The 25,839-nt window shown below is 31.2% G+C and overlaps 1 protein-coding gene across 2 annotated transcripts in view; it reads left to right on the forward strand.

The window, feature by feature from the left end:
* Positions 1-25,839, forward strand: part of LOC107457427 (multidrug resistance-associated protein 1) — a 159,914-nt gene that overhangs the window by 56,900 nt on the left and 77,175 nt on the right. For both annotated transcript variants that reach the window (XM_087163516.1, XM_087163517.1), the window contains exons 2-4: positions 19,905-20,084; positions 21,241-21,366; positions 22,158-22,295. In XM_087163516.1, coding sequence (XP_087019642.1) covers positions 19,905-20,084; positions 21,241-21,366; positions 22,158-22,295 — 444 coding nt within the window. The remainder of the gene's footprint in view (positions 1-19,904; positions 20,085-21,240; positions 21,367-22,157; positions 22,296-25,839) is intronic.

Raw genomic sequence — 25,839 nt, forward strand, 5'->3', positions numbered from 1 at the left:
TTTTAAGTAACCATATAATTATCGGGCTCTCTATACATTCTGAATATTAACTTGTTAAGAATGACTATTTCCCTTAAAAATTCATCTTTGAATAAATCTTCAAAAATCATCTTTGAATAATTCTGATATTGTTGATTTTGGATTTTCTTTCTTTTTATTTATACGAGGAATTTCTAAAAGTATTATATTATGAAAGTTAAGGATCCTCTGTAAAATTTAATTTAGTTTTTAAAAATAAATACGTCAGCTATGTTGTAAAGAATGTCAGTGGAATGAAACAGGATGTCCAGTTGTGGAACCGTAGTTTGCAAAGGGGAAAAAAATAATTTTGAAGAAATAAGAAAAGCTTTCTTTTCTCGTATCGTGGTGAAATTTTCTAATGTTTATTAATATCTCTAGTAACAGTAATTTGAAAACAAAATTCCGTATATTATATTCGAAAAGAAAAATGTACATGTTAAAATTGAAGCAAAGCTTACATTACTAAGATTACTGTGTATCAGATGCGTTTATTTCAAGAGTAAATAAAAAATTAAAAAAGAAATTTGTACGAAATGAAATATGTAAAGAAAATTCGCAACAAAAATAATATTATGAATTTAATTGAAATTAACTAAATAATAGACATTTATAATAAAATGTAAGAATACCTCTTATATTTAAACCATAATTAACCTCTATTTTAAAAATAATATTTATTATATTATAGATTAGTTGTGTTTTAAAGAATATGTATTGTATTTTTATAATAGATTATATTAATGAGTATATGGGAATAGTTTTTAAGGATGAATAAGAAATTAATTTTGTTGTGTTTTCTGAAAGATATCTTTTAGCAACTAAAAAGAAGAAAAAAACTCTTTAAAAATTTAAAACTATAATAGATTATTCAATACATTCAAAGAAACATAAAATCGCAGTTAGGTTCACCAAAATTTTAAAATACAACGTCAACAGAAAAAAAGGGGGAGGGGAACGGAAATGAAAGTCTTTAACTATTTGATATGATTTGAGCCCTTGAGCCTGAATGAAATGTAATTGAATATCCACTTAAATGTTATTAGGTAAAAAATTAATATACAGTAAATTAATATACAGTTCATTAAAAAAATATTTATATTTTAATCTTGTATTTCCCATACTAGTTTTATCTTTTTAATTTACGTTTTTCTGATGTGGCTGTAAAAATAATTGTTTTTTTTGTCTAGTCTTGTTTCGTATAATTTAAAAATGTATATTTAACTGTTAAATTTAAGAAAATCTTAAATTTTACAGTGCAAAAAGACTTTTTATCTAGAATTGAAATGGATAAAGAAATTAAAATAGGGATATTCAATATTGAGACAGCAAAATGACAATTTTCTTTCCCCCTCCAAACGGGTTCAAGAGATTTTTTTTAATTTCTTTTCTTTTGTTTGTTTTTGTTTACAGTGTGCCGAAAAAAAATTGACCACCCTGAATAAGTTTTGATATAATGATCGGATCTTAGACTAAATCTTAATGGATCGAGGGTGTGACCTCACATACGCTATTTAATTCCCTTCAGGCGATATTTTAATTTACGAAATCAGGCACAAAAACGTACTTTCTCTTAATAAAAGTATCCTTTTTTCGACGAATTTGGATTTAATCAGTGATCTAGAAAATATGTTCCCCATAGTTTGGTCAGAAGAGTAAAAATTCGTTTATCCGAAGATAAACTCATGCGAAGAATAAATTTTAGTAAATATTTATTGCTTTTTATTATTTTATTTAGTAACGGTCGAAAAACTTCTGAATTGTAAGGTACATAAATTTCAACATTATTTTAAAGCATCCAATTTTACATGCCCTTTACATTACATTTTACATGGTCGAATAGTTTCCGAGAATTCGAATTTTAAAAAAGTCGTATATTTAACTATAACTAATCTACATATATGCTTATGACTTAAACGACGGATTCTATTCGGAATCTATTTCAATCTATTCTATTCTATTTCAATCCAAATTACATGTACATTTTTAAAAATGTCTTAAAATTTATTTGCTTTCGTTTTCTTTTTTCGGAAAACTAATAAATGTGTAAAGATTACTGGAATTTTTTATTTTTAATTCGAGCTTTTTAATGAGTTGAAGCTTGAAAAAGCTTTCAGAAATCGCTAAATTACAATAACCACTTATTATTACCACAAATTTGCTTTCTTTTTCTTTTTCGGAAAACTAATAAATGTGTAAAGATTACTGGAATTTTTAATTCGAGCTTTTTTAGGAGTTGGAGCTTAAAAAAGCCTTAAGAAATCGCTAAATTACAATAACTAGACCTATTGTATTGTGCTATACTAACTGTATACAAATATGTAATATTTTTTCAGAGTGAGTTTCTAAATATTGCATTGAAATTTCATAATCACCATAACGCAAGCAATTAGGTTAGAGTGCACTGCCTTGTAATTGAAAATAAAAATCTCTTGTGCTTTAATATTTTTTATTCACAACTTACATGTATGTGAAAGGTGAAGAGAACTAAATTTTCAATTTAGCAGATTTAAAGAAATTGGTGCAAGATTTTTTTATTTTTTATTTATTATTTTTTTTAACAAACATTGCAATGTGTATTGAATTTGTCTAGTAAGTTAATTTATCACTTACTGATAATTATTAAATTTCTAATGATTTGGACTTTCTGAAAAGAATTTAAATTAATGAAAATTCCTTTTTTAAATACAAACATCATATTTTAATTGCGTGTTTTTTTACTGGGTATTTATAAAGTTCACTATTTCAATGACTTAAAATATAATATTTCTTTTCATATTGAAAATTACACGTTCAAATTAAAATTTAATGCATTTTAAATCAGACGTTATACATTTTGTTAATGCACTTTTTAATGGAATTTAAGGTTACTTTTAATATTTTATTTCCGCAAAATGTACTTCAAAATCGTTATTTTTTTATTCATTTTTTATTAATACTTTTTACCCTCTAATTTTCAAAATAAAATATTTTTTTTTACTTTTGCTTAAACCACCTTTTTACTACCAGTTACTTTTTAAAAACGCTTCCATGTATGAATATAATTGAATAGTTAAAGTTATCCAGGTTCTTTTGGGTTATCGAACAATTTTATCTTAATATTTAAGTACAGGTTCCTCTCAACACAAATTTTTTAATCGAATTCATCGAATATAAAAAATTTGTCTTATTAGTATTATTCAATCGAATTCGATTGAATATTCTAATAATATTCAATTGAAAAGAATTGAGGTATGAAATTTAAGTCATAATCAGAAAGAATAATTATCATTGAAATTTATAATCTAAATAAGAAGAAAAAAGAAGGCTATGCCTTCTTCTCAATATTAGTCTTTGTTTCTGAAATAACACTGAAAATGATTTTTAGAATCTTTAAAATTGGGTTTTATTTAAAAGTGGTCATTTCGTAAGGCCGATGTAGAAAGTAGGCGTTCCATTGAATGAGAGCATGAAAAGTTGTTGGAAGTCTTCTTAAGGCACGCCTGTTTGTGATGCTTTCTTTCTGGCTGTATGATTAGTGATTGCGTTTTGTATTGTTAAAACGAAATATTTCTTTTTAATATTAATATTTGTTTTCCCAACAGCATTGTAAATGTTCGAAATTTTTTTAATTTATACGTGCATATTCCATAAATCTAAAATAAAATTTAAAAAATATTATTAACTACCAGTCCAAATATTATAATATTTCAAACTTTATTATTTGAAATTAAATTATTTTTTTAAATCAGAAAGATGTCAAGTTGGCGATTTTCAAAAATACTGCGTCTGTGTGAAAACCAAAACAGGTGCAGTTAGTAGTTATAGATCAGAAACAGAATATTCATGTGTTCTCTGTTGGCATTTTTGCGAATACGAGTTGAAAACTTATGCCCATACCACGGCAAGTCGACGTGAAAAACCGTCGCCTATTTTCGGGAACCTTTTAGGTCGGAGGTTCTTGTTCACCCATCTGAGTCTGGTTGCCTGCCTTCTTAGCTGCTCATAAATAAGTCTGCGAAGGAAACATAAACCAATATTCTTTTGCATGATACAGTATTAAATATTTCGCTTTTATGCGTTGCTTAGCAAATCGTTGTTGAGTCAAGTACTTGAGTGACAAATGTTCCAAATTCAGAAAATGAACGCTGGACTGGTGCGCTTTATTGGAAGGCCAGAAAACTTCTAAGACAACGATTTCAGTTGATAATTTTTTTCATCTTTTTAGCTGCATTTTTATTATTTTTTGTTAGCTATTTGTTTGCACATTCGCCATTAGAAATAAATAAAAAAAAAGTTCCACCAGGAATCATTAAAATAATACAAGATACCTCTCAAACAGAACATTTCAAGTCAAACTTAAAAACACAATATCAACTGACAAGCTGGATTTTCGCAGGGCAGCATCCTAAACCCTATTTATTGTATCTTATACATATATGATTTCCATGTTGTCTGAAAATAGTATCACGGCGTTTTATGCAGATGATAGCGGAATAATTTTTATATCCAAAGATCCCTACTTAGCCTTGCAGAAAATAAGGGGAAAAAGTGATGCCAAGCTTGGAAATTTCAGAACAATGGCATGAAACCACAACTACTTATAATAAATTAAAATATATCCCTCTCTTTTATATATTATAAGTATTTCTAATATTCTGCCACAGAACAAATTAATACTCTTCAATGAAACCATCCCAATAGTTAACAAAGCCAAGTGCTTTGGACTAACGCTCAACTGAAAATTCAACTGGAAAGATCATACACAGAATAAGCAAACAAATTTCGACCAATTTGCAATAAACTACAAATCATATGCTACAATTCCAATATGCAATTGAAACTAAAATGCTCACTTTACTTGTCCTACCAATTTTAACCTATGCAGAGATGCCATCTTGCTCCGGATAGTAAATATATATTTCAAAGTGGTAGTTTATCAGTTATGATTCTGGATTTAATAAATTCAATTTAGTAGATTTTTATCTACCACTATTTCTAAATAATTAGTTAGGTTATAAAATTCACCAACGAATTGTAATCGTGTCATTCTATGCTTTTTAAAAAGCAAGCAGAAATAGTCAAATATTTGCAAAATTTAATTTGTAGTTGCTTACCGTTTTTTATAATTATTATGGCTTGTCTGGAGCAGTTGGCATCTCTGCCTATGTATATCAGCATCCTGGACGCGACTTTACACATTGTCGACTCCCGGGCAACTCCACTCGCCGCGGTTTTATTTGTCAACTGTTTCACCGCCTTATCTAGTAACCCCCACTCAGAGGCAACCCTACGCTCGCCTCAATACAGCACTCGCAAAAGTCATAAATGAATCTTCGCGCTCATGGATATTTTTAAAAGTTGCTTGTTGAATTAAGTTAAAATTTTATCCTCGTTTAAGACTAGAAAAATTCAAATAACGAGAACAAAATACTTCGTTCTTCTTAAAAGAAAGAGGAAGAAAAATTTACATACACACAATTATTTCAGTTAATTACATACATATTTCGATTAAAAAAATTTTCAAATAGAAACTATTCTTGTAAATTAAATAAAAATCTGGAGTAATAAAATAGTCAATTATTCAGAATAATCAATTTCTTTTGAATATCTTACTTAATAAACAAAGTTCAAGAAAATAATTCCCTATATAAATCATCACATTATTAAGTGTACATATTTTTAAAGATAAAAGTATTAAAAAAAATTTTACTCAGTTTGAAAAATAATTATTTTCATTTCCTTCATTTTTACCAGGTTTTATAAATTATTTCTATTTCGGAAAAAATATGTATTCTTCAAAATGCTTACAATATCTTAAAAAAATTGCATATATTTTATACTGAACAACTTTTGATTGACAGTATTTTCTTCATAAGAGAGTCTTTAAAAAAATTTGAAAATATTTTCATTAAATTTGTTTGTTTTCTGTAAAATGCGTGCTATTAGGAAAACAAGGAGAAAAAATATTTTTAGTGAAGCCATGACATAAAGAAACAAATCTATGACATATTCACTACTATTTTCGTATAGTTAATTTATTTTTTATAACATCAAATCATATTTATTGAAACTTAAAGTTGTGGCTGCTTAACTTTTTTTAATGTTTCTTAAATTCGTCAGGGAAAATTCCGATATTTTTCTTGCTTCTATCACTATTATTTGTATATATCTGAAATTACTCACCTTCGTTTTAATTGTTTCCTAATTAATTTTATCATATATTTTGCTATATATATTTATCCTTTCATTCTATGCTTCATTAATTTCATAACATATCCATCTTGTAACTTTTTATTCATAATTTTATAACAACTTCAGCTTATTAGATTCTATAACTCAACAATTGGTCTATATATTTTATAATTTTTTTTATTCAATTTTTGGGCTTCTAAATAAGATATGGAAAAAATACTATGAAAATTATTACATTTATTATCAATCTAAAATTCGGCCTTTTTTTCCTCCTAAGTGCGAAAACACATTTACTAACTTAAGGTAACGTAATTTAACACAATTCATCTATTTTAATAAGAAAGATTCCGAGAAAAGCAGGATCAGAAAAAGTGAGATGTGTATTTTAATTTATATTCTGCTTCAAAAATGAGACAAAAGAGACACAGAAAACTTTTCTGTTATTATTTAATAGTCTTCATTAGTCTTTAAAATTCCGAAAGAATTTTTCAGTTGCTGGAATCATATAATAGTCTCATTTGTAACAAATTGTTTTTTAATTTTTTTTACACAATAGCTTTTATTGTATGCAATTTGCTTTAAAAGTTCAAATATTTATTCTTGGATTGTCATGCAGTCTGTGTGTCTGAAAACTGTATGACCTATTTTATTTTATTTGTTCCTTGCAGAATGGTAATAATTGTTTCTTATTTGATAGTAAAAATCTTACTATTGCTGAGATAACTGATCGCAGGAGTTTTGTTTTATTATCATAACATCGATTAATTTTTTTGAGAAAAGTGTAAGTCCTCAGCCTTTCAACCCAATTGCTTTAAAACTACTTTCTTTATTTAAAGAAAATTATTAAATTTAAAAATTGTTAAGATTCTCTTTTTTGACTCAATATCTTGTCTTTAATGAATCAGAAATAAATAAACAGATTGTCCTTATATTGTTATACAGTTATGATATGAGAATGTCAAAGTTGATGCTTACTGTTTACATTATATTTTTATTTTACAAATCATAAAAAGTTTTCTTTAATCAAAATTGTGTTCACCTCATAAATATACTTTAACTGCTACAAATTTTTCAGTCTTTGCTACCAAAGCTGTGGAGTTGGCTAATACGTATGAAGGAATTTATCGTTTGAGACATAACATTTACAAAAAAGTGTCAAATCTAAGTACAATTGTTCGGACGCAAATATTGTTGGCACTGCAAATGGGAATCATTACATCAAATTTAATCATAGATATCAATGTCAGAAAAGTAAAAAAGAATAAATTCATGTATAAAGCTGACAGCAACAATCTCCTCATCATTACACGTATATAAAAAGAAAATGCTTAAAACTCATAAATTGTGTAGTTACTTAAATTAAAGGTTCTAAAAACTAAACAATAAGGTACAAAACCCTGCTGCATTATAGAATATTGTGTCCACATACTTGGTAAAGACACCATAAATTATTTGCTATAATTTTATAAAAATAATTAAAAAGCTATACCCTACTCATATATCCTACACCTACAACAAAACTTTATCCTAAAAAGGAAATAAAAAAGTAAGAAATAAATATGTGTTTCAGGAAGTCCGAATAAAAAGAGAATGATAATACACAAAATTTTTTAAAGCAGCTAAATTTATTCACACCTCATGTTCACTCATGCGTTTTTTAAATCGTATGTCGCAAGTGAAACATGCGCGAATTAATATTCGAAGATTTTCGCGAGAAAATTTGAAACCCGACTTGGCCAATGTAAGATTGGCGAATTTCAAAATACGGTGCCAAAGAAGTGCCCGGGAGTCGACAATGTGTAAAGTCGCATCCTGGACTAATATGTCTCCATCTCTAATAAATGAACTAAATATGAGCCAAAATAAAATCCTACGAAAACTCATTAAGTCTCCATGGTTTATCCGTGACAGACATTGATTAAGACATCAAAATTAATCCAATCGATCAATATAATGTGTAATTAAATTTTTAACTTTTTTGTTGAGACATCAAAGTCTGAAGCCGTCAGCTTCAACGGAATTTTTGAAGTGAAACTTCTAATGCGACTTCTAACAAGGTTGCGTTAAACGTTTAACGCTTACCGTTTGTCATGGAAACTAGACTTCTCTTTACGTTCATTGAGCGCACGAGGTAAGAGAAAAACATAGTAGGTAATATTGGCGTTAAAGAAAACAAAGCGATATTTTTTTAAAATTCGCCAAGAATACCTTACTGAAATTTAGAACATATAGAAATAAGCTGATTTCTTATTAATTTTTTTAAAGTATATTTTATTATTAATATTTTTTAACTAAGCGAAATTTTTTTTAAATGAAACAAAGTATTGATTTTAAAAAAGTTAATAAGTATATTTTTTCTATTAAATACAATTAAAAAAATACTTTGATGCACATAGATACTCTGCTTTAGATACTTATTTTTCTATGTTTTTTATTTTTGCCGGTTTTTATTTTATAAGTGAAACTTTTAATGCGACTTCTAACAAGGTTGCGTTAAATGTTTAACGCTACCATGGAGGGGGTATGAAAGCACTGTTGCGTTAAGCGTTCAACGCTCCTGGGGAGGGGGAATAGAAAGAGACAGAGTGAATGCGTGGCACTCGAACGCATGCGCGTAGAAAATGATAATTAAAAGATGCGATCAATTGTGAATTGTAAGCAATGTTAATAAAGTTTGTCTTAAAGAAACAATATGATTTCCCAAAAAACAATTTCTACCCCTTCCTATTTTCATTTCCACATTACGAAGTTTCCCTTCTTCCGCGCGGAGGGACTCCACGCACTATTTTTTTTTTCTTTTCAGGAACCTGAGAGAAAATAAGACCCAAGCCAGCTTTCTATTTCAGTGACGCCTCCTTTTCTGAGTACCTGAATCAGAGATGCCAACTTGCTCCGGACAGCAAATATATTTTTTAAAGTGGTAGTTTATCAATTGCGATTCTTGGTTTAATAAATTCAATCTAGTAGATTTTTATCCACCAGGATTTCTAAATAATTCGTAGGTTTATACAATTCACCAAATTTTAGTAATTAAGTCCTGCATTACCTTTTTAAAAGCAAGCAAAAATAGTCAAATATTTGCAAAATTTACTTTGTTGTTATTTACCGTTTCATTAGTTGTTTCGGCGTGTCCGGAGCAGTTGGCATCTCTGCTGAATAAGTAAATAACATCTGTTTATCATCCGTATATATCACACAATTAGCACCGTGTCTTTTCTTGATCTACTATTCTGCTAAACGATTTATTTTAAATATTTAGAAATTCATTATATAATCTGTTTTCATTACTATATCGGTGATGCTAATATTTTCCGCTTTATAAAAAAATATAAATTTATTTATTTATTGTGTTAACAAAATTCAAGTTACTTTTAGTTTTGTATATTTCATTTTTAGTAATTTTCCCACCGCTACGTATCAAAAATTCAAAGTATTCTAGGAAATGCAACTTTATCTCACTCAATCGCGGGGGAGATGGGTAAACAGGCGGTGCATCTATTATTATCAATTCTATTATTTTATTTAAATGTTTGTGTTGTCCATATACTAGACTATATGCTTACCCATTGCATCTTATCTCTTTTAAGTCATGTCAGATCCGTTGAATCAGTATGAGCCTAAGGTTCCTATACTATCAGAGCTGACCTATCAAGCAATATTGAAGCAAACAAGTTCGCAAGTTAACGTTATGTTAGTATTAGTTATGTTATTACAGAAATGCCAACTGCTCTGGACACTCCAAAATAATTTAAAAAACGGTAAATAACTGCAAAGTAAATTTTGCAAATAGTTGACAATATTTGCTTGCTTTTTAGAATGTAACTGATGTTTCAATTACTTTTAAGTGGTGAATTATATAAGCTTACGCATTGTTTAGAAATAGTGGTGGATTAAAATCTACTAAATCGAACTTATTGAACCAAGAATTACAATTAATAAACTACCACTTGTAAATATTTATTCGCTGTGCCCATGTTAGCTCTTTGCTCCAACAATAAATAATAAGTCGGCCTGTCTAATTCAGGGGCTCTATATGAGCCTACCACGGCTAGTCTTTCAAAAGTGGGCGTAATTATCCTTTTCCTATAAGTTTCACTTTTTGGCGATAATAAGGAATCTGCAGGCTTTTTTTTTTAATGTTTTAAAATGAAACATGCCATTTTATAAAGATAGACACCAATTTCAGACCGGTAGATAAATAGTTATTTTGTTATTAATAGTTAAAATCGCTCGGTTAGCCCAGCCCCCTAAATCGCTGCTAGGTTTCCCATCCGCTCTGATGACGTCACAGTATAGTACAACCACGACTCCCATCCCATCATGTTGTGAAACGGTGAAAGCATATGCCGCCAGAGTATAAATTCTGAAAAATGGCTCCAAGCAAAACCTACAAGTGTTGTATTGTTCCATGTGCATTAAACTAGCCAAATAAATTATTTTTTTGTGTACCAAAAGGAGAAAAAAGACGAATTTGGTGCAAAGCCATCAAACGTGATGAAAAAAAAAATACTCGCAAATTCTCTGCAACTACTGCATTATACTGTTGCTAAGACCATTTTACAGCATTCAATTATAATTTAAATCTATAAGATTGTTTTTCTGATTGATAAGCTTCTCTGAATGAATAATTCATTATTCTGAATTAAAATGTTTATGAAATGTTGTTCAAATCACTTTCTTTCTTTCTTTTTTTTTTATTCTTTAAAATGAAAGGATTTTATTCTTAGAGAACAGTGGTGTACAAGTTCTTTTTTTTAAAGTTAAAAAATAATTTTATCTGGAAGAAAAAATTATCAAAGTTGAAATAAAAAATTATAGGGGTTTAGCATTATTTACATTTCTTCAAAAAAAAAAAAAAAAAGAAATCAAGAAAATATTTTAGAAGAGGAATTTTTAAAAAAAATTACCTAAATTCCAGGTCATATAACATTCATTCCATTCCATCTAATTGGGATCAACTCTTTAAATAAAAATTTTCAAAACAGTTCAGTCTCTTATATATATACAAATATAAATAAAAATAAATCAGTTTAAATAAAGGAAAATGAATTTATTTCAAAAGTTATTGAAAAAAAAAGTAGTTTCGACATTTATTTTTTCATTCCTCAATTTTATTTCATTATGCTGAAAGGTGATCGCAAAAATTTTCTCAAGGGGCAGGATGCAACTGATATACACTACATATAATATTTAAACTATATATATGATATAAACATGAGAGAAAAATAATTTTTTAAAAATGCAGTTGAAATTAAAACACCTTGTAACACATTTCTAGATAAGAGGCTTTGGTTTAACCCCTCCCGTTCGCTGAGTTACTATAGTTAGACGTCATAAGCAAACCCCGCCTCATTTTGTGTCACGTGAAGTTAGTTACGTTTTGGGCTAATTTTTAAGTGAAGTTTTCTTTAATATTCGTGTCAGTTTTTTAAATTCTGAATTGATTTTAGAGAGTTTTAAGATATAGATTTTTTGAAATAATCAACATTCTGCGATTACCCTACGCAGGCAGGTTCCTCATTGTCCCGCGTCTTTTCTATTGTAGATTTTCTTTTAAATTACTGGGTTGTTTTCTTGCTCATTGCTTGCCCTAGTAATGGATTCAGCTCGGTTCATTTACAGAGAATCTTATATTTATTTCCCATGCATGTCAGCCCTGTCGTGCAAACTCAACCGTAGGGGAAATACATAGTCGAAATTTTGTACATATCCAGAAAATATAATGTAGGAAAAATTTAATTATCGGGAAAGGGAACTGTGTAAATGTACCTGATTGGCAAAGGAGCAGTAGGGATGTTGGACATTTGAGTTGTCGGGAAATCGAGTGACGAACAAATGACTTGATCCAGTCCCCCGGAATTCGAGTTGTCCCCGAGGTAATAATCAAGGGATTAAACAATTATTAACTCTGGAATGATGAACAGCCCAGATACGAGTGTTAATCACCGGAATACCTGGACCATCTTCTTATAGATATACAATCAAACTTTAATTCTTTTGGAGTAGTTGACATTATTTAACACGTTGAGCGCCGCGTCAGCCACCGGTGGTTGACACTGAAATTGCATTTAGGCTGCTTCTGCCACCGCTTGCTGACACTGACCTTTCATATAGACCGCGAAAAACAGCTGGCTGACAGCGTATAACATGATATAGAACTATAAAATTTACACTCTTTTATGGAATTGCTGAAAATTTATTCAAAATTTTCTTAATTATTGTGATTCTTGGTTTAATAAATTCAATTTAGTAGATTTTTATCCACCACAATTTTTAAACAATTCGTAGGCTTATATTATTCACCACTTTTGTCATTCATGTAGGGATGCCAACTGCTCCGGACAAGCCAAAAGAATTAAAAAAACGGTAAGTAACTACAAAGTAACTTTTGAAAATATTTGACTATTTTTGCTTGCTTTTTAAACGGTATGGCATGACATAATTACTAGAAAGTGGTGAATTCTATAAGCCTACGAATTATTTAGAAATAGTGGTGGATAAAAATCTACTAAATTGAATTTATTAAACCAAAAATCACCTTTGATAAACTACCACTTTAAGATATATATTTGCCGTCCGGAGCAAGTTTTCATCTATGTACATGTGATAAACCTTCTAAAAAATATCAAAATCCGTCTAATATTTTCAAATGTAGTTTGTAGTTTGTAAAATCAGCGTGTCGTTAACAATAATTTCTCAATTTTAATTTGGGATTAAACTTTATTATTCTAAATTATTTAAGTCAAGTCTACTAGCACATATGGTTTAACTTGATTTATTTGTAAATCTGTGTACACAGCCATATTACATTATATACATTTTATTTCTTTTCTTTATTTTTTTTAAAGTTTTGTTCCATATATTGCGCCATTTTACTTGTCTCAACTCATGACTTAACATTATAATAAATTCTAAATTACCAACTTATTGCTGCTTGGCACCTCTCCGACTTATTCCTTCTAAATGCATGATTTTTTAAAAATATGACTTCTTATTTTGGGGAATCAGTTAATGCCACTACACGGCAACGTACTGAGTGACATGCACACTTCAAATATTTCCATTTGTTAGTATGAAGTTTGAACCTAGGAAAATAAATATCTTATGTTTGTCAAATTTTAAAAACGTTATACTAAAAAGGCGAGGAATGGACTGATGAACTAGTTTAATTTATTGAGATATTAAATTACCTGTAACGAATCTGTATTATTAGCTTCGTTTAAATTCAATATATAATTTTACAATCAAAAATATACTAAAAACTCAAATATATTTTTATTTGTTGTTATTTAATTATTTTTAAACCGTCGTTCCCGTTCTTATGTATGAATTTCTGAAAATTGAATTTAGTATAAAAATAGTTACCAGTTTTGTTTTAAATAGCATTTTATATAATATTTCACAACATTACGTATCGACTTTTACTTTCTAAAGAATCAATGGCCGTTCTAGTGATCTCTGCTTCTTCTGACGCTTGACAGGGAAGTGGAGAAAGAAAGTATAATGAAAATATGTTCGAGTATGACTCGTTAGGGCGTGGTGAATGAACACTGAATTCAACGGTATCAGTGTAATACCCTACCACTTTAGATAGAAGCTCTATCTAAAGTGGTAGGGTATTATTGATACCGTTGAATTGAATCTAGAACCTTTTGAATTAGTGAAAAATAAGACGGGTAATTTTGGGGCACATAAATTTTAGTATGTAGACACATAATTTTTTATGTAATCTTTTCAGAAATTTTTTTCACTTTATCGCCAAGCTGTTAACATTCTAAATTCTATGATATGGAGAGAAATGCCTACATTTTGTCGTAAATCTAGCTCACAAATAAATTAAATATATAAAAATGATAATCGTAAATAAATGAGCATGTGACGCGAGCAAAAGTTCCATTTACCTCAAATTTCAAAGTGTAATGAAAAGGCTGTTTATTATTTAAAAAATCTTAGTCAATTTCAGAAATATTCTCTCTTTTTAAACATTGGACCATTGAATATCATAAAATATAGCAATCTTAAAAAGTTTCTATCGATCATTGAGGTTTATATATCGTCTATTAGTGAGCGCTTGTGTTTCTATTGGCATCGTGAGCAGTAAATTCTATTTTGAACATATGTTCCATGACGTAAGCAACATCAATTCAAATATAAGAATATTTCTTTTTAATTTTCCCAGTAATTGAAAAAATGATAATATTGTTTGTATAAAAGCAAATCGATAAGAAAAGTACGATTTTGAATTCGCTCTTTTGACGTTGTGGATAAACAAACACAACTTTAGCACGTTCACGCCGGGTGTTGCACCTGAAAGCGGGACGGAAAAGAGAAAATACTGGTAGAAGAACTATTTCAGTATTAGATAATATTCGGGAGGAGTTCATCTATTCTCAACAGTAACAATTCACTGTAAGGTAATTAATCACGGTGAAGAAGCAATTCAATCTAAAAATTGCATCCGTTAAAAACAATTGGCAGTTATGGATTTTTATTATTCCCGGAAAAAAAAACTAAAAAATGAAATTTATTTGTTACCAGTTTTTACTCCGGTGCGCCGCCCGATGAGACAATCTAGCGTGACCCACCGGTGGGTCACCCTGGCGTGAACGTGTTAAGAAAAAGAGGAAAAACTCAAGTATAGCCCTTTTTGGAGACAATACACCAATTGTAACAGAGGCTTAAAACCTTGGTATCAGCATCACTAATACTCTCTAATGGAACTCTCACATCGTTATAAGAAAAGCAGAAAGCGCATATCAAGCTTTAAAACGCATACTATGTTCACACTCCAAACTTCCTTAAAAAAACAAAAAGAACATTGTATTTACAATGCACAAGACCAGTCATTGCGTACACTGCACCCACATGGATCGCTATCAATATTAATCAGAAGAAAAACTTTCAAGCTTTTGAAAACAAAATACTTATAAAGGATTACTGGTGCCCACTGGTACATAAAAACAAAGCTTCTAAGAAGAGACTAAAAATCGATAACATCAATGAATACATAGTAAAATTATGCGTATCTTTTCTTAAAGATGCTCTTGGACACTAGACCTGCAACTATAAAGATATCTTGAGTTTCGAGCTGATACAAATACATTTTGGTGACTGCGTTCTTCCTGTCTCAAAAAAGTTCTTTTAAATAATGCATATATTTTAATTTCTCAATTTAACTCGTATACATTTCTCAATTTAACTCGTAACTCGTATATATCCGTAATCCCTCAGGGTTTTTATTATTCATATCTTAATCAGGACAGTTCCTGTGGAGCAACATGTGGAAGCTACGGGAAGCTGAGGGGGGGGGGGCAGACCTCCAGGACAAAGGACCAATCCTTTTTTCATTTTTTGCTTTGGTAAATTTAATCAAACTTCAATCTGATGAATGTGAAAAAGTCCGTAAAGGGTTGTTACGCAGATTTCTATAATACATAAGCAAGAACAGTGTCGTAGCAACTCATCCGTATTTAAAAATAAAGCATTCTGCGCAGCTTACTGTGCGTGGGAGGCAGAAGGAATAAGATGATGCTGTGTTCAATTAGAGGTGAGGAAAACTGCTACTCACTCGATGAACGAACCTATGGGTGGCGTATTTGATAGAAACAGACATCACTTTTCACCAGTTAGAAGTAGTGCTCTCTTTCTCTCTTTAGCAATCTTTCTTTCGATTAATACTGCTAATCTCAATTGATTATTCCAGAATTTTAATTTTATTTTAGTCATACACGAGTAACAGACACTTGAAAAAAAAAACGGAAAAAATAGATATGCATACACCTGTTCACACTTTTATCGACACGATGAATTGCTTTCTAAACTTTTTATTTCATAAATAGATTTATTTTACAATTACCATTGGACTAAATAGTAGCTTAGTTTTGTTCATGTAGATTGCTCAAGTGGGAGCATCCTTTTTAAAGACTCTGAGGGCGAATGAAAAAAAAATGCTTTTAGTTGAACTTTAAAACATTAGTTTTATTTTTTTACTTCACCTAGTGTTTGGAATTAAAAAAAATAGCATTGCAAATATTAAATAAAAATAAAATTGGAAATAAAACTTAACATTGGATAGAACTTTTGAGCTTTTGTTTCTCTATAAAGTTGAATTTCGATGTGCTGAATGAGCTGATTTCATCTATAAACTAAGTCCGAGTTTTTTTTCCTCCGAAATATCAATTTGTTTGAAAATTATTGCAAATTTAAGAATTTTTTTAAGATTCCTTTTTTTCGTTTTATATCATAATTATTTATATGTTGCTTTAGGAAAAGTTTTTCTTCTCATTCAACTTCTTTATTTTACATGTTCATAATTGAATTGATGTCAGAAGTAATAAGTAATAATGAAGTAGTTGTAGTTGTTGCTGTAGTTCATTTACGTCGCACTTAAGCTGCACAATGGGCTATTGGTGACGGTCTGGGAAACATCCCTGAGGATGCTCCGAAGACATGCCATCACAATTTTGATCCTCTGCAAAGGGGATGGCACCCCCGCTTCGGTAGTCTGACAACCTTCACGCGAAATCAAGCACTTTACGGTAGAACAGTTTAACGAGGACCAACACCGAACACCATCGGTCCCTACGCAGATTGATCCAAGTGTTCACCCACCCGCACACTGACTGCAGCCAGTGATGCTTGAATAATGAAGTAAAAGGTCATTTCCTTATAAGTGGATATTGGAAATGGTGTAGTAATTAATTAGACATCAACGCCTACTTTCGAATCGAAGCTTTACTCCGCATTGCCAACGCCTCCCATAACTGAAAGCCTCCCCACGGTTTTTTGTAGGTAGTCCGATCAGACCACTATGAAATTAAACAAGTTTACGAAAGAACCATTTATGTAAAATCTAGTAAAAATAAGATAGTGGTAGCAAATATGTGTCTAAATTTTTTTTAAATTTTTGATTATGATTGATTTGACTTATTCACTTTTCAACCACTACAGATCCAATTTTCAAATATATATGATGAATTTCTCTCAATTACTTTTACAAAAGAATTTGGATTCAAGCGAACAACAGGCTCACTTTTTAAATGGTCTGCGCGGACTACTTATAAAAAGCCGTGTGGAGGCTTTCTGATATCGGAGGTAAACGGCATTGCGCACAACTTGCTTTTGGTAATGATGCTGTGTTAATATATACATACCCTCCAACTGCTACGGAATTTCCGTAGTTTCAGAAATCTTCTTTTCTGACGGTAGCAAAATTAATGTCTTAATATTTAAAAAAAATTAATTTTAGCGTAACTTGTCCACTATTACTTATAAAAGTGCAGGCCATATGGCTAGATTCTTAAGTTCTGATAAAAGTTTTATGAGAGATCCATTCGCTTTAAAAATTTCTACTTTGGTTCGCTACCACTAGAAAGAATTTTTTTCAAAATCCTCATAAGTTGGAAGGTATGATATATATATAAAAAAAACTTTCAATAGTGCTGCCAATATTCAATTAGCGCATTGTATTACAATTTTTTTTATTGGAACCAAATTTTATTTTAAATGTATAATTTTTTGTTTAGTAAATTTGATGCATATGCAAATACATTCATTGCATTAAAATTAGCACGCATGGAAAGGGTAGTCGGAGCGAAACTAAATCTTGCAAACGTTGATAAGTGATAAAAAAATCAAAGTAAAGTGATTAAATAGTAAGTGATTAAAAAATCAAAACGAAATGTTTTATTGCAAACAAATATACAAATGAATGGAGGTTTCAGTACCCTCTTGGACCACCTGTTGTGCGAAGCAGATTTCGGTAATGTCAGAGGTATACAAGTCTCTTTCGAAGACCTGAGCTATCTCATTCCACATTTGCGGTAAAAACATTCAGGTGTACCCTTACCCCTACGGCTGAGGTGGGCAATCTTCTCTAAATTTAAAACACTCTGCCCCCCTCCATTTTCACAAAAAACAAAAATGCGAATAGGATTTTTATTTAAACAGTAATTAATATTTTAGCTATAATTAATCTATCTTTATTAGATTCCCAGTTAGAAATGTTTTGTTTAACATTATTTTTAGAAGACAAAATTAACATTATAAATAATTAAAAATTATTCTGCATAACTGTCATACAAAGCGATGTGTTGTTCTCTTTAAAAACTACATCATTTTAATGATGTAGACGAATCAGCCACCACCACCTATATCCACACTCAGAAAGCTTTTATAAGTAGTCGGTGCAGACTATTTGAAAAGTGAACCGGTTGTGCGCATGAACACAAATTCTATTTTAAAAGCGACGACGATTGGTAAAGTACCTGGCTGCGTAAGCGGCCACTAGACCTCTTAATCTGAGGTTTGCCCTTGGACAACTGGTACTTTAGGCTTAGATAATTTGAGGGAAATCAAGGCAGTTGACGGTTGGATAGCGTGATGCAATATGTAGATCAAATCATGACATTAGGTTAAGAAATGCCACTCTATGAAATATTTTTTTGAACCGAACTATTTCCCACTCTATAAAATATTTTTCAAGTAGCTGGTAGACCAGCAAATGTATTAACAGACCCTCTCAAGACTGAAAAGTAAAACATTTCATTTTTAGCGCGGTTTCTATTCTAAATTATCAGATATATATCACTATTTACGTTTTTGGGTTACTGTGTTAATTAAACTGGTAGCGAATCAAATAATAAAATTTGTGGAATATGTATAACTGAGCTTAATCTTTAAAAGTGTCACCTCGAGTTAACTGCAAAAGCCGTAGTGGACATCAAGCTTTTACTTGAAGAATATTTACGATTTTTCTTTCAGAGAGTCACTGCGAGTTATTTATCGTAAAGTTGCACTTCCCATGATACCTTGAATTCTTGAACCGTGGTGGTAGAAAAATTAATTAAAATAAAAAATACAAACTAAAAGCAAGAGAATATATTTTTGCAATGCGAAGCAATTTGACATCCTCAATAAAATATATATATCTAGTGTTCTACTTTCGTTTCATTCTTTTGCGTGCTACTAGCACGATTTTATGGATAGATTTTGCTTTGGCTATATTGATACGATATTAGAAAGCACTCTTTTTTGCCGATATTATCGTGTGAGCTGATGAAGAGATTATATCTTCTCCTTATTTCGTTTTCCGGTTTTTTAATATGTATGTATATATGCTTAATAATTTTTAAAAATATTTTATTTTAGTACTTTTTCTTCTCTTTTCATTAATATTTATCCTTTTCGTTGTCTTCTCTACATTTTTAACTTATTTCATTTTTTCTATATACTTATTTCTATATACAAATTAACCCCCTGTTAATTTCCTTAAACAACAGTTTTCTTTTGATAACTAAAGGTACGTATATATATATATATATATATATATATATATATATATATATATATATATATATATATATATATATATATATATATATATATATATATATATATATATATATATATATATATATATATATATATATATACCGCCTATAACCGATTAATCTGATCTGTGTTTATTGACCCGTAATGAGAAGTCAATAACACATAAAAAGCTTAACCTGTAGTGTAAAACGATTCTAAATGATCATCCGACGTTCATTGGTTAATTAATTAGATATTACAGAGGTATAATATGTGGTGGTGCTCACAAAATATTTTGAATTGTTGACATTCAAACTAAGTTTTTACTAAATCTTTCTATAAGCCGGAAGAATTATACATATTATAAGATTCAATAATTCAGTATATTTTATTTTTTTCAGGATTTAAACCAAACATGGAATACACAAGTACCAGATTTTTCACATTGTTTTCAAGACATCATAATTGTAACGACGCCATCAGTGATTTTCAGTATTATATTCATCTCCTGCATTTGGCAGCTACGAAACCGAAACTGTCTGAATCCACTGCCGTGGACTTGGGTGAATATTTCAAAACTGGTAAGCCTACTATCGTATTACCCTAAGCCAAAAAATATCAATTAAAGAAAAGACGATTGAAATGTACGAACTTGCTTTGGAAACCTGATATTTTATTATTGCAAAATTCGTTACCAAGCTCTCCAACAGATGGTGCTGAAAAACTATAACAGTTTTTTCCCCCCTTCACATTTATAATAATTTGAATGCGAAAACAATTGAAGAGTTCAAGGAAATTTGCTCTGAACGATGCTATTTTAAGCGATGTGACAATAAGGGAAAATCGGTTAAAAATACTGTTGTCATTATTTAGAAATTTATTATATAGATACATGTGAAAATCTCGTTGACCGTTTCCTCTCCAATGGGGTACTGTCCCGTAAATTTTGTAAATAGTTGTAAAAACTTGTATAAAATTTTTCACCCGATATTCACCTAAATATTTTTGTGTATTTATTATCATATATTTTTCCTATTTCTCTGAGGCTATGTGGCTACTGTGCACCTGCTAACCTCAGGTGTAATACCTCGGGGAGAGGCGAGGCAGTCTGTAACAAAAACCTTTTCTCTTTCTCTGAAATTTGTTTGTTTAATCTCGCTACTCAGTAAATTCTCTCAGTAAATGTTACTGAACCCCAACTTTCACCATTCAATTGCGCTTCGGCGATTTATCATACATTCCCACTCAGATGAATAAGTTAGAGCCCCTCGCTGGGCTGATGCTACGATAACTAGCACATATGAGTAAGTATGAGCCGTTTTCAACAAAAGGGAAATGTAGGCCTCCTTGTGAATAAAAATATGTACAAGTAAACTTTGCCACAAATGTTAATAAATTTTGCCATTTTTTTCATTAAACTTTTTAATTCCTATGACATTTGAAATGGTTATTATGCGGAACGAGTTGGTGTCGATTTTCCACGTCGAAAAGAATTTTTACGAGTGCCAGAAACAGATTTTAATATGGAAAAAAAAAACATGTAAGGTGAGTTGTTGAAGTAACGTAGGATGTTTACCAAATAATAAATTACCGGAAATAAGGCGAGATTATATTTACTTGAAACAATCATTGTTATCGTCTTTTAATTATTTCATTGTAATCGTCTCCTCGTCCTGTAATCATTTTTATTGTCTTTAAATTGAAATTCTTTAACTTTCGAATTTTATTTTAAAATAGGTGCTGTCTCTTAGCCTTCTGATAATGACCCTGATTCAGGTTTGCACAAATATTTATTTGATAACATCGGATGTCAGCGTACCGCCTTCCTCGTTTGTGGCTTCATCTTTTAAATTTCTTCTTTTCGTAAGTACAAGTTTTGTAGTTTTGTAAAAAAAAAAACAATGTACGTTTATAAGTTTTTTTTAACTTTCATATGACTCAACTTATTAAATCCTATTTTGATATGCTATAAGCGAATTTAAGTTATAATTATTAACCTCCGTATTGTTAGAGTCCTCTTGCCGTCTGGCTAACCATGGATGGTTTTCCTCAAAATGTAAGGCAAATGCGGGTTAGTTCCATCAAAATGTCCTCCACGAAGACACATTTCTCCAAATACTTGATCCAGGATTACCCTCGTCTTCTGAATAGGGTTCAAAATTACTGGTTTTCGAGTTGAGCATTAGCAGTCATTAGCCCAAAATTGGGTCGGCTGTTTAATGACGGTTTTTAGTAAAATGACAAACATTGTAAATTATTCGCATTTAAAGTTGAAGAAAAAATTTGAAATAATATTTCTTAAGAAAACTGACTAAAACAATCCGAAAAGAGGTTGCTAAGTATATTCTCATTTAATAAATAACAGCCATTTGGTTAATCAGCACTTTACAGTCTTAGTCGCCCGTTGCATCCGTACAAACACCCTGTTTCAAAAAAGTGATTGCATTTAATGGCTCCTGACCGTATAATAAACTTGCGGGAAAAAATCGGAATATTTAGTTATATTTTAGAAAGATTAAAAATAGCTATTCATTTATGCTTTCTCGATAAAATTAAAATCACCTCAATGGCGTTCGTATTAATACATTGATTCAAGAGTTTTTTATTCTTGAAAAGTTAAATATTTTCGAAATTTTTAATTCATTTTGTTTCAGGCCTTCACCATAATACTTATGCTTCGACACCGGAAATGCGGAATAGCTACTTCCTCTGCACTTACAGTTTTCTGGCTTGTATTCTCCATATGTGGCATTATTTTACAACGATCAACAATATTAAATTATTTTAAGCTGGTAAGTTATTCAAATATTGATTTAATATGATAAATGAATTTTATGATAAAATATTCAAAGGATGTAAAAAAGTGTTTGATTACTTTTACTATAGTTCGTTCACCAGGAGTTGGCACTTGTCTCCGCCTTCATCACGTGGTATCCGACGACACTATTTCGCTATTTTGGGGGGAAGTATGTGAACAATCCTGAACAAGGTTGCTATTTGAGATCGTACGACTAAAATATTTATTTCACAATCCTAATGCGCATTTTTTTTAACATTAAGTATTTCGTAAATTAGATGATATTTCTTTCTTTTGAGTGAATAATTTGTCCTTTTTGAGACATTTTGCTGCAATATATTTAATTAGATAGAGTAACGAACGGTATAGTAGCAGATGATAAAGTGAAGTAAGTGACTCAAAAATAATTCACTGTTTGCGTTTGGCGCGCACTAAGGGTTGTCTCATTTTCAAGCGCGGAGATGTTTTTCCTTTCCAGGGGGCCATCTCCTGGTTCGAGGGGGCCATCTCCTGGTAAACGAACTATTAAATTAAACACAACAGCCTAATGACATGTGATCTTTTTTTTTGATAATTTATTGATATTCATTAAACTGTAATTATAAAAAACATTCACTCATAGTTATCAAAAGTTATTATAAAAGTAAACGACTTTACTGGCTAAATTTAAGATTGATTAATTGTGATAATGGTAGTTTTTATTTTATTATACGAAACCATTAGCGTGTTCTACGAAAACTATTAGTGAGTTATATGTAAATGCCTCACATCAAAAAGAGACCGATATAATTGTTGCTACTAACTACGAACATTGTCCGTAGTAATTCTTATTGCAAATCAGCCAACTTATACGCATTTGACATAAAATTTTATTTTTACATTTAAAGTGGTAATAAATATATACTATTTTTTTCTTTTATAAACTTAATTTTTAAATGATTTTGATCACCACTATTTTTAAAAAACTTACGCATAAATATTATTATTCGTTACTACCAATTATTCCAGCTCAAGTTTTTCAATTACAATGTATTTCGTTGCTTAAAATTGATATTTTAATTCCGTTTTAATTCCACTGGGAAAAATCATAATTGAAGGAATTAAAAGTTGGTAGGTATGTTATTGTATTTAAAGTGGCAATGGGTCTACTAAATTAAATTTTATGAATTCTGTTTAATTCTCGGATTTTTGAATTTAAATTCAAAAGATTTTGTGTTAGTAAATAAATGCAAGCAAATCAATCTGATCAGAATTGTAAATTAGTGTAAGCTCTAGTAATTGCTATAAGATAATTTTATTTACAAATGGGAAAGTTCCTAACTTACTCCTTTCGTAAAAAAGTAATTTCAAATGGAAAGGAAATTAATGATATTCTAAGCTAGGTATTTTTCATGTTAAGTAGTTCATAACTACATATCAAAATTTCACAGTACCGCAAGATATGCACCTTTATTTTAGTTATCTGATGGTAACACTTTTAAAAAATAAGCTTAATTATTTATGTTCTACAAATTTCACTATTTTATTAGCCACCAATTTATAAAATCTTTGGCAGAAAGCGGAGTTGTTCGCATCCACCATCATCATCAATATTTATCTGGGTGCCTGGGGCCGTTAGCGGCCTTTTTCCCATTCGTCTTCAATTGTGATCTTTAGGGTGGTTCTTTCTGCTAATTGGAATGCAATTGGAGTAAAAGAAATTTAAATATTTTGAATTTTATATAAAGTTACGTCACTACAAAAGTAAGCTGCCATCGGCCTGAGGTTTATGTCTTCTCTTAAGTTTTCAAAAGTAAAAATTTCGTTGAATCCTGCGATGTCACAATTTATGGTTTCTTCAAAAAATCTGAAATTTAGCTTTGCAATGTGATGATCTAAAGAATCTAAACTGCTGTTTGTAGAAAATGCAACACATGAAGGAATCATCAGAATCAAATGAAATTCGCAGCAAATGTCAATTATAGGATATTATGCAAATTAATAAAGTTTCAGAGCCATCGCGCGTGCGTGGCGCGCGCAGCGCCCTCTGAATTGATGCTGAAAGCGTATAAATAAAGTGCTGTAGCGGGACGTTGAAAATAGTCTATGATTATTTGTTAGTGGCAAACGTTTAGTGAGACCTGAGTATGCCTCCACGACGGAAGAATAAGAAATTCAAGCAACTTACGGAGTTTGAACGAGGGAGGATAATCGGCCTTCGAGAAGGAGGATTTTCCTATCGCGCAATAGCAGCTCGTATGCAGCGGAACAGTTCCACAGTGATGCGAGTTTGGAAGCAGTGGACCGACGAGCACCGAACAACTCGAAAAACAGGCACTGGACGACAGAAGGTGACGTCAGAGCGCGATGATCGACACCTGCTCCGCATGGCGGTGAATGATCGCACAGCTTCCTCCAGGCAGCTGACAGCACATTGGTCTACTGCTACAGGTGTACAATTGTCGGCTTCGTCAATTCGTCGTCGTCTGCTGCGCCGTGGATTGCGTGCAAGGGTGCCATTATACAGGATTCCCCTCACGGCGGATCATCGACGGCTGCGTCGGCAGTGGGCTCTTGAGCACAGAGACTGGAGAGCTGATTGGCACCAAGTTGTCTTTTCAGATGAATCACGCTTCAATTTGTGGACCCATGATGGCCGTGTTCGTGTTAGACGTTATGCCGGTCAACGCTGCCTTCCTGAGTGTATTATTGAACGACATAGTGGTCGAACACCCGGAGTTATGGTCTGGGGTGCGATTTCGTATCATGGACGATCCAATTTGATACGAATTGAGGGTAATCTCAATAGCAACAGATACGTCCGTGAAGTGCTACAGCCCGAAGTCGTTCCTTTCCTTCAAGGCATCCCTGGAGCTATCTTTCAGCAGGATAATGCACGCCCACATGTTGCGCGGACTGTTAGAGACTTCTGTTCAGCACAACGCATGCAACTTCTTCCTTGGCCTGCTTATTCGCCGGATATGTCGCCTATTGAGCACGTGTGGGATATGGTTGGTCGGCGTCTCACTCGTGATCCGCGTCCTGCAGTTTCCAAAGACGAACTTTGGTTGCGCATACAAGCGATATGGAATTCTCTTCCTCAAGCAGATATTCAACATCTGTTTGACTCCATGCCACGTCGTATAGCAGCACTTATTGCAGCGCGTGGTGGCTGCACCAAATACTGATTTCGGACGCTTAATTTGTTTCTTTTGTTTTGAAAATTTCATAATTTATTTGTATCAGTACAAGTCGTTTCTGCATTAAATTTCATTTGATTCTGATGATTCTTTCATGGTGTTGCATTTTCTACAAACAGCAGTTTATGTTGAGGTCGCGATGTATGTTTTTATTTCGTATAAACCATCTTGCTTTTGTTATTTTCCTGAGGATTTTGTTCTGGCATGTTTTGAGTTTTTTAAGGAGTGATGTGGAGATGTTTCACCAAGCTGGAGATACATAAGTCAGGATGGGACGGATCATTGAGATGTAGAATAGACGTTTAAGTTTAAGTTCCATTTTGGGGTTCTGAAGAAGGATTTGTAATCTGAGGCAGGCTG

The sequence above is a fragment of the Parasteatoda tepidariorum genome, chromosome 5 (assembly GCF_982258835.1).
Source record: "Parasteatoda tepidariorum strain Cologne lab strain chromosome 5, Ptep-v5.0, whole genome shotgun sequence".
Classification (NCBI taxonomy): Eukaryota; Metazoa; Arthropoda; class Arachnida; order Araneae; family Theridiidae; genus Parasteatoda; species Parasteatoda tepidariorum.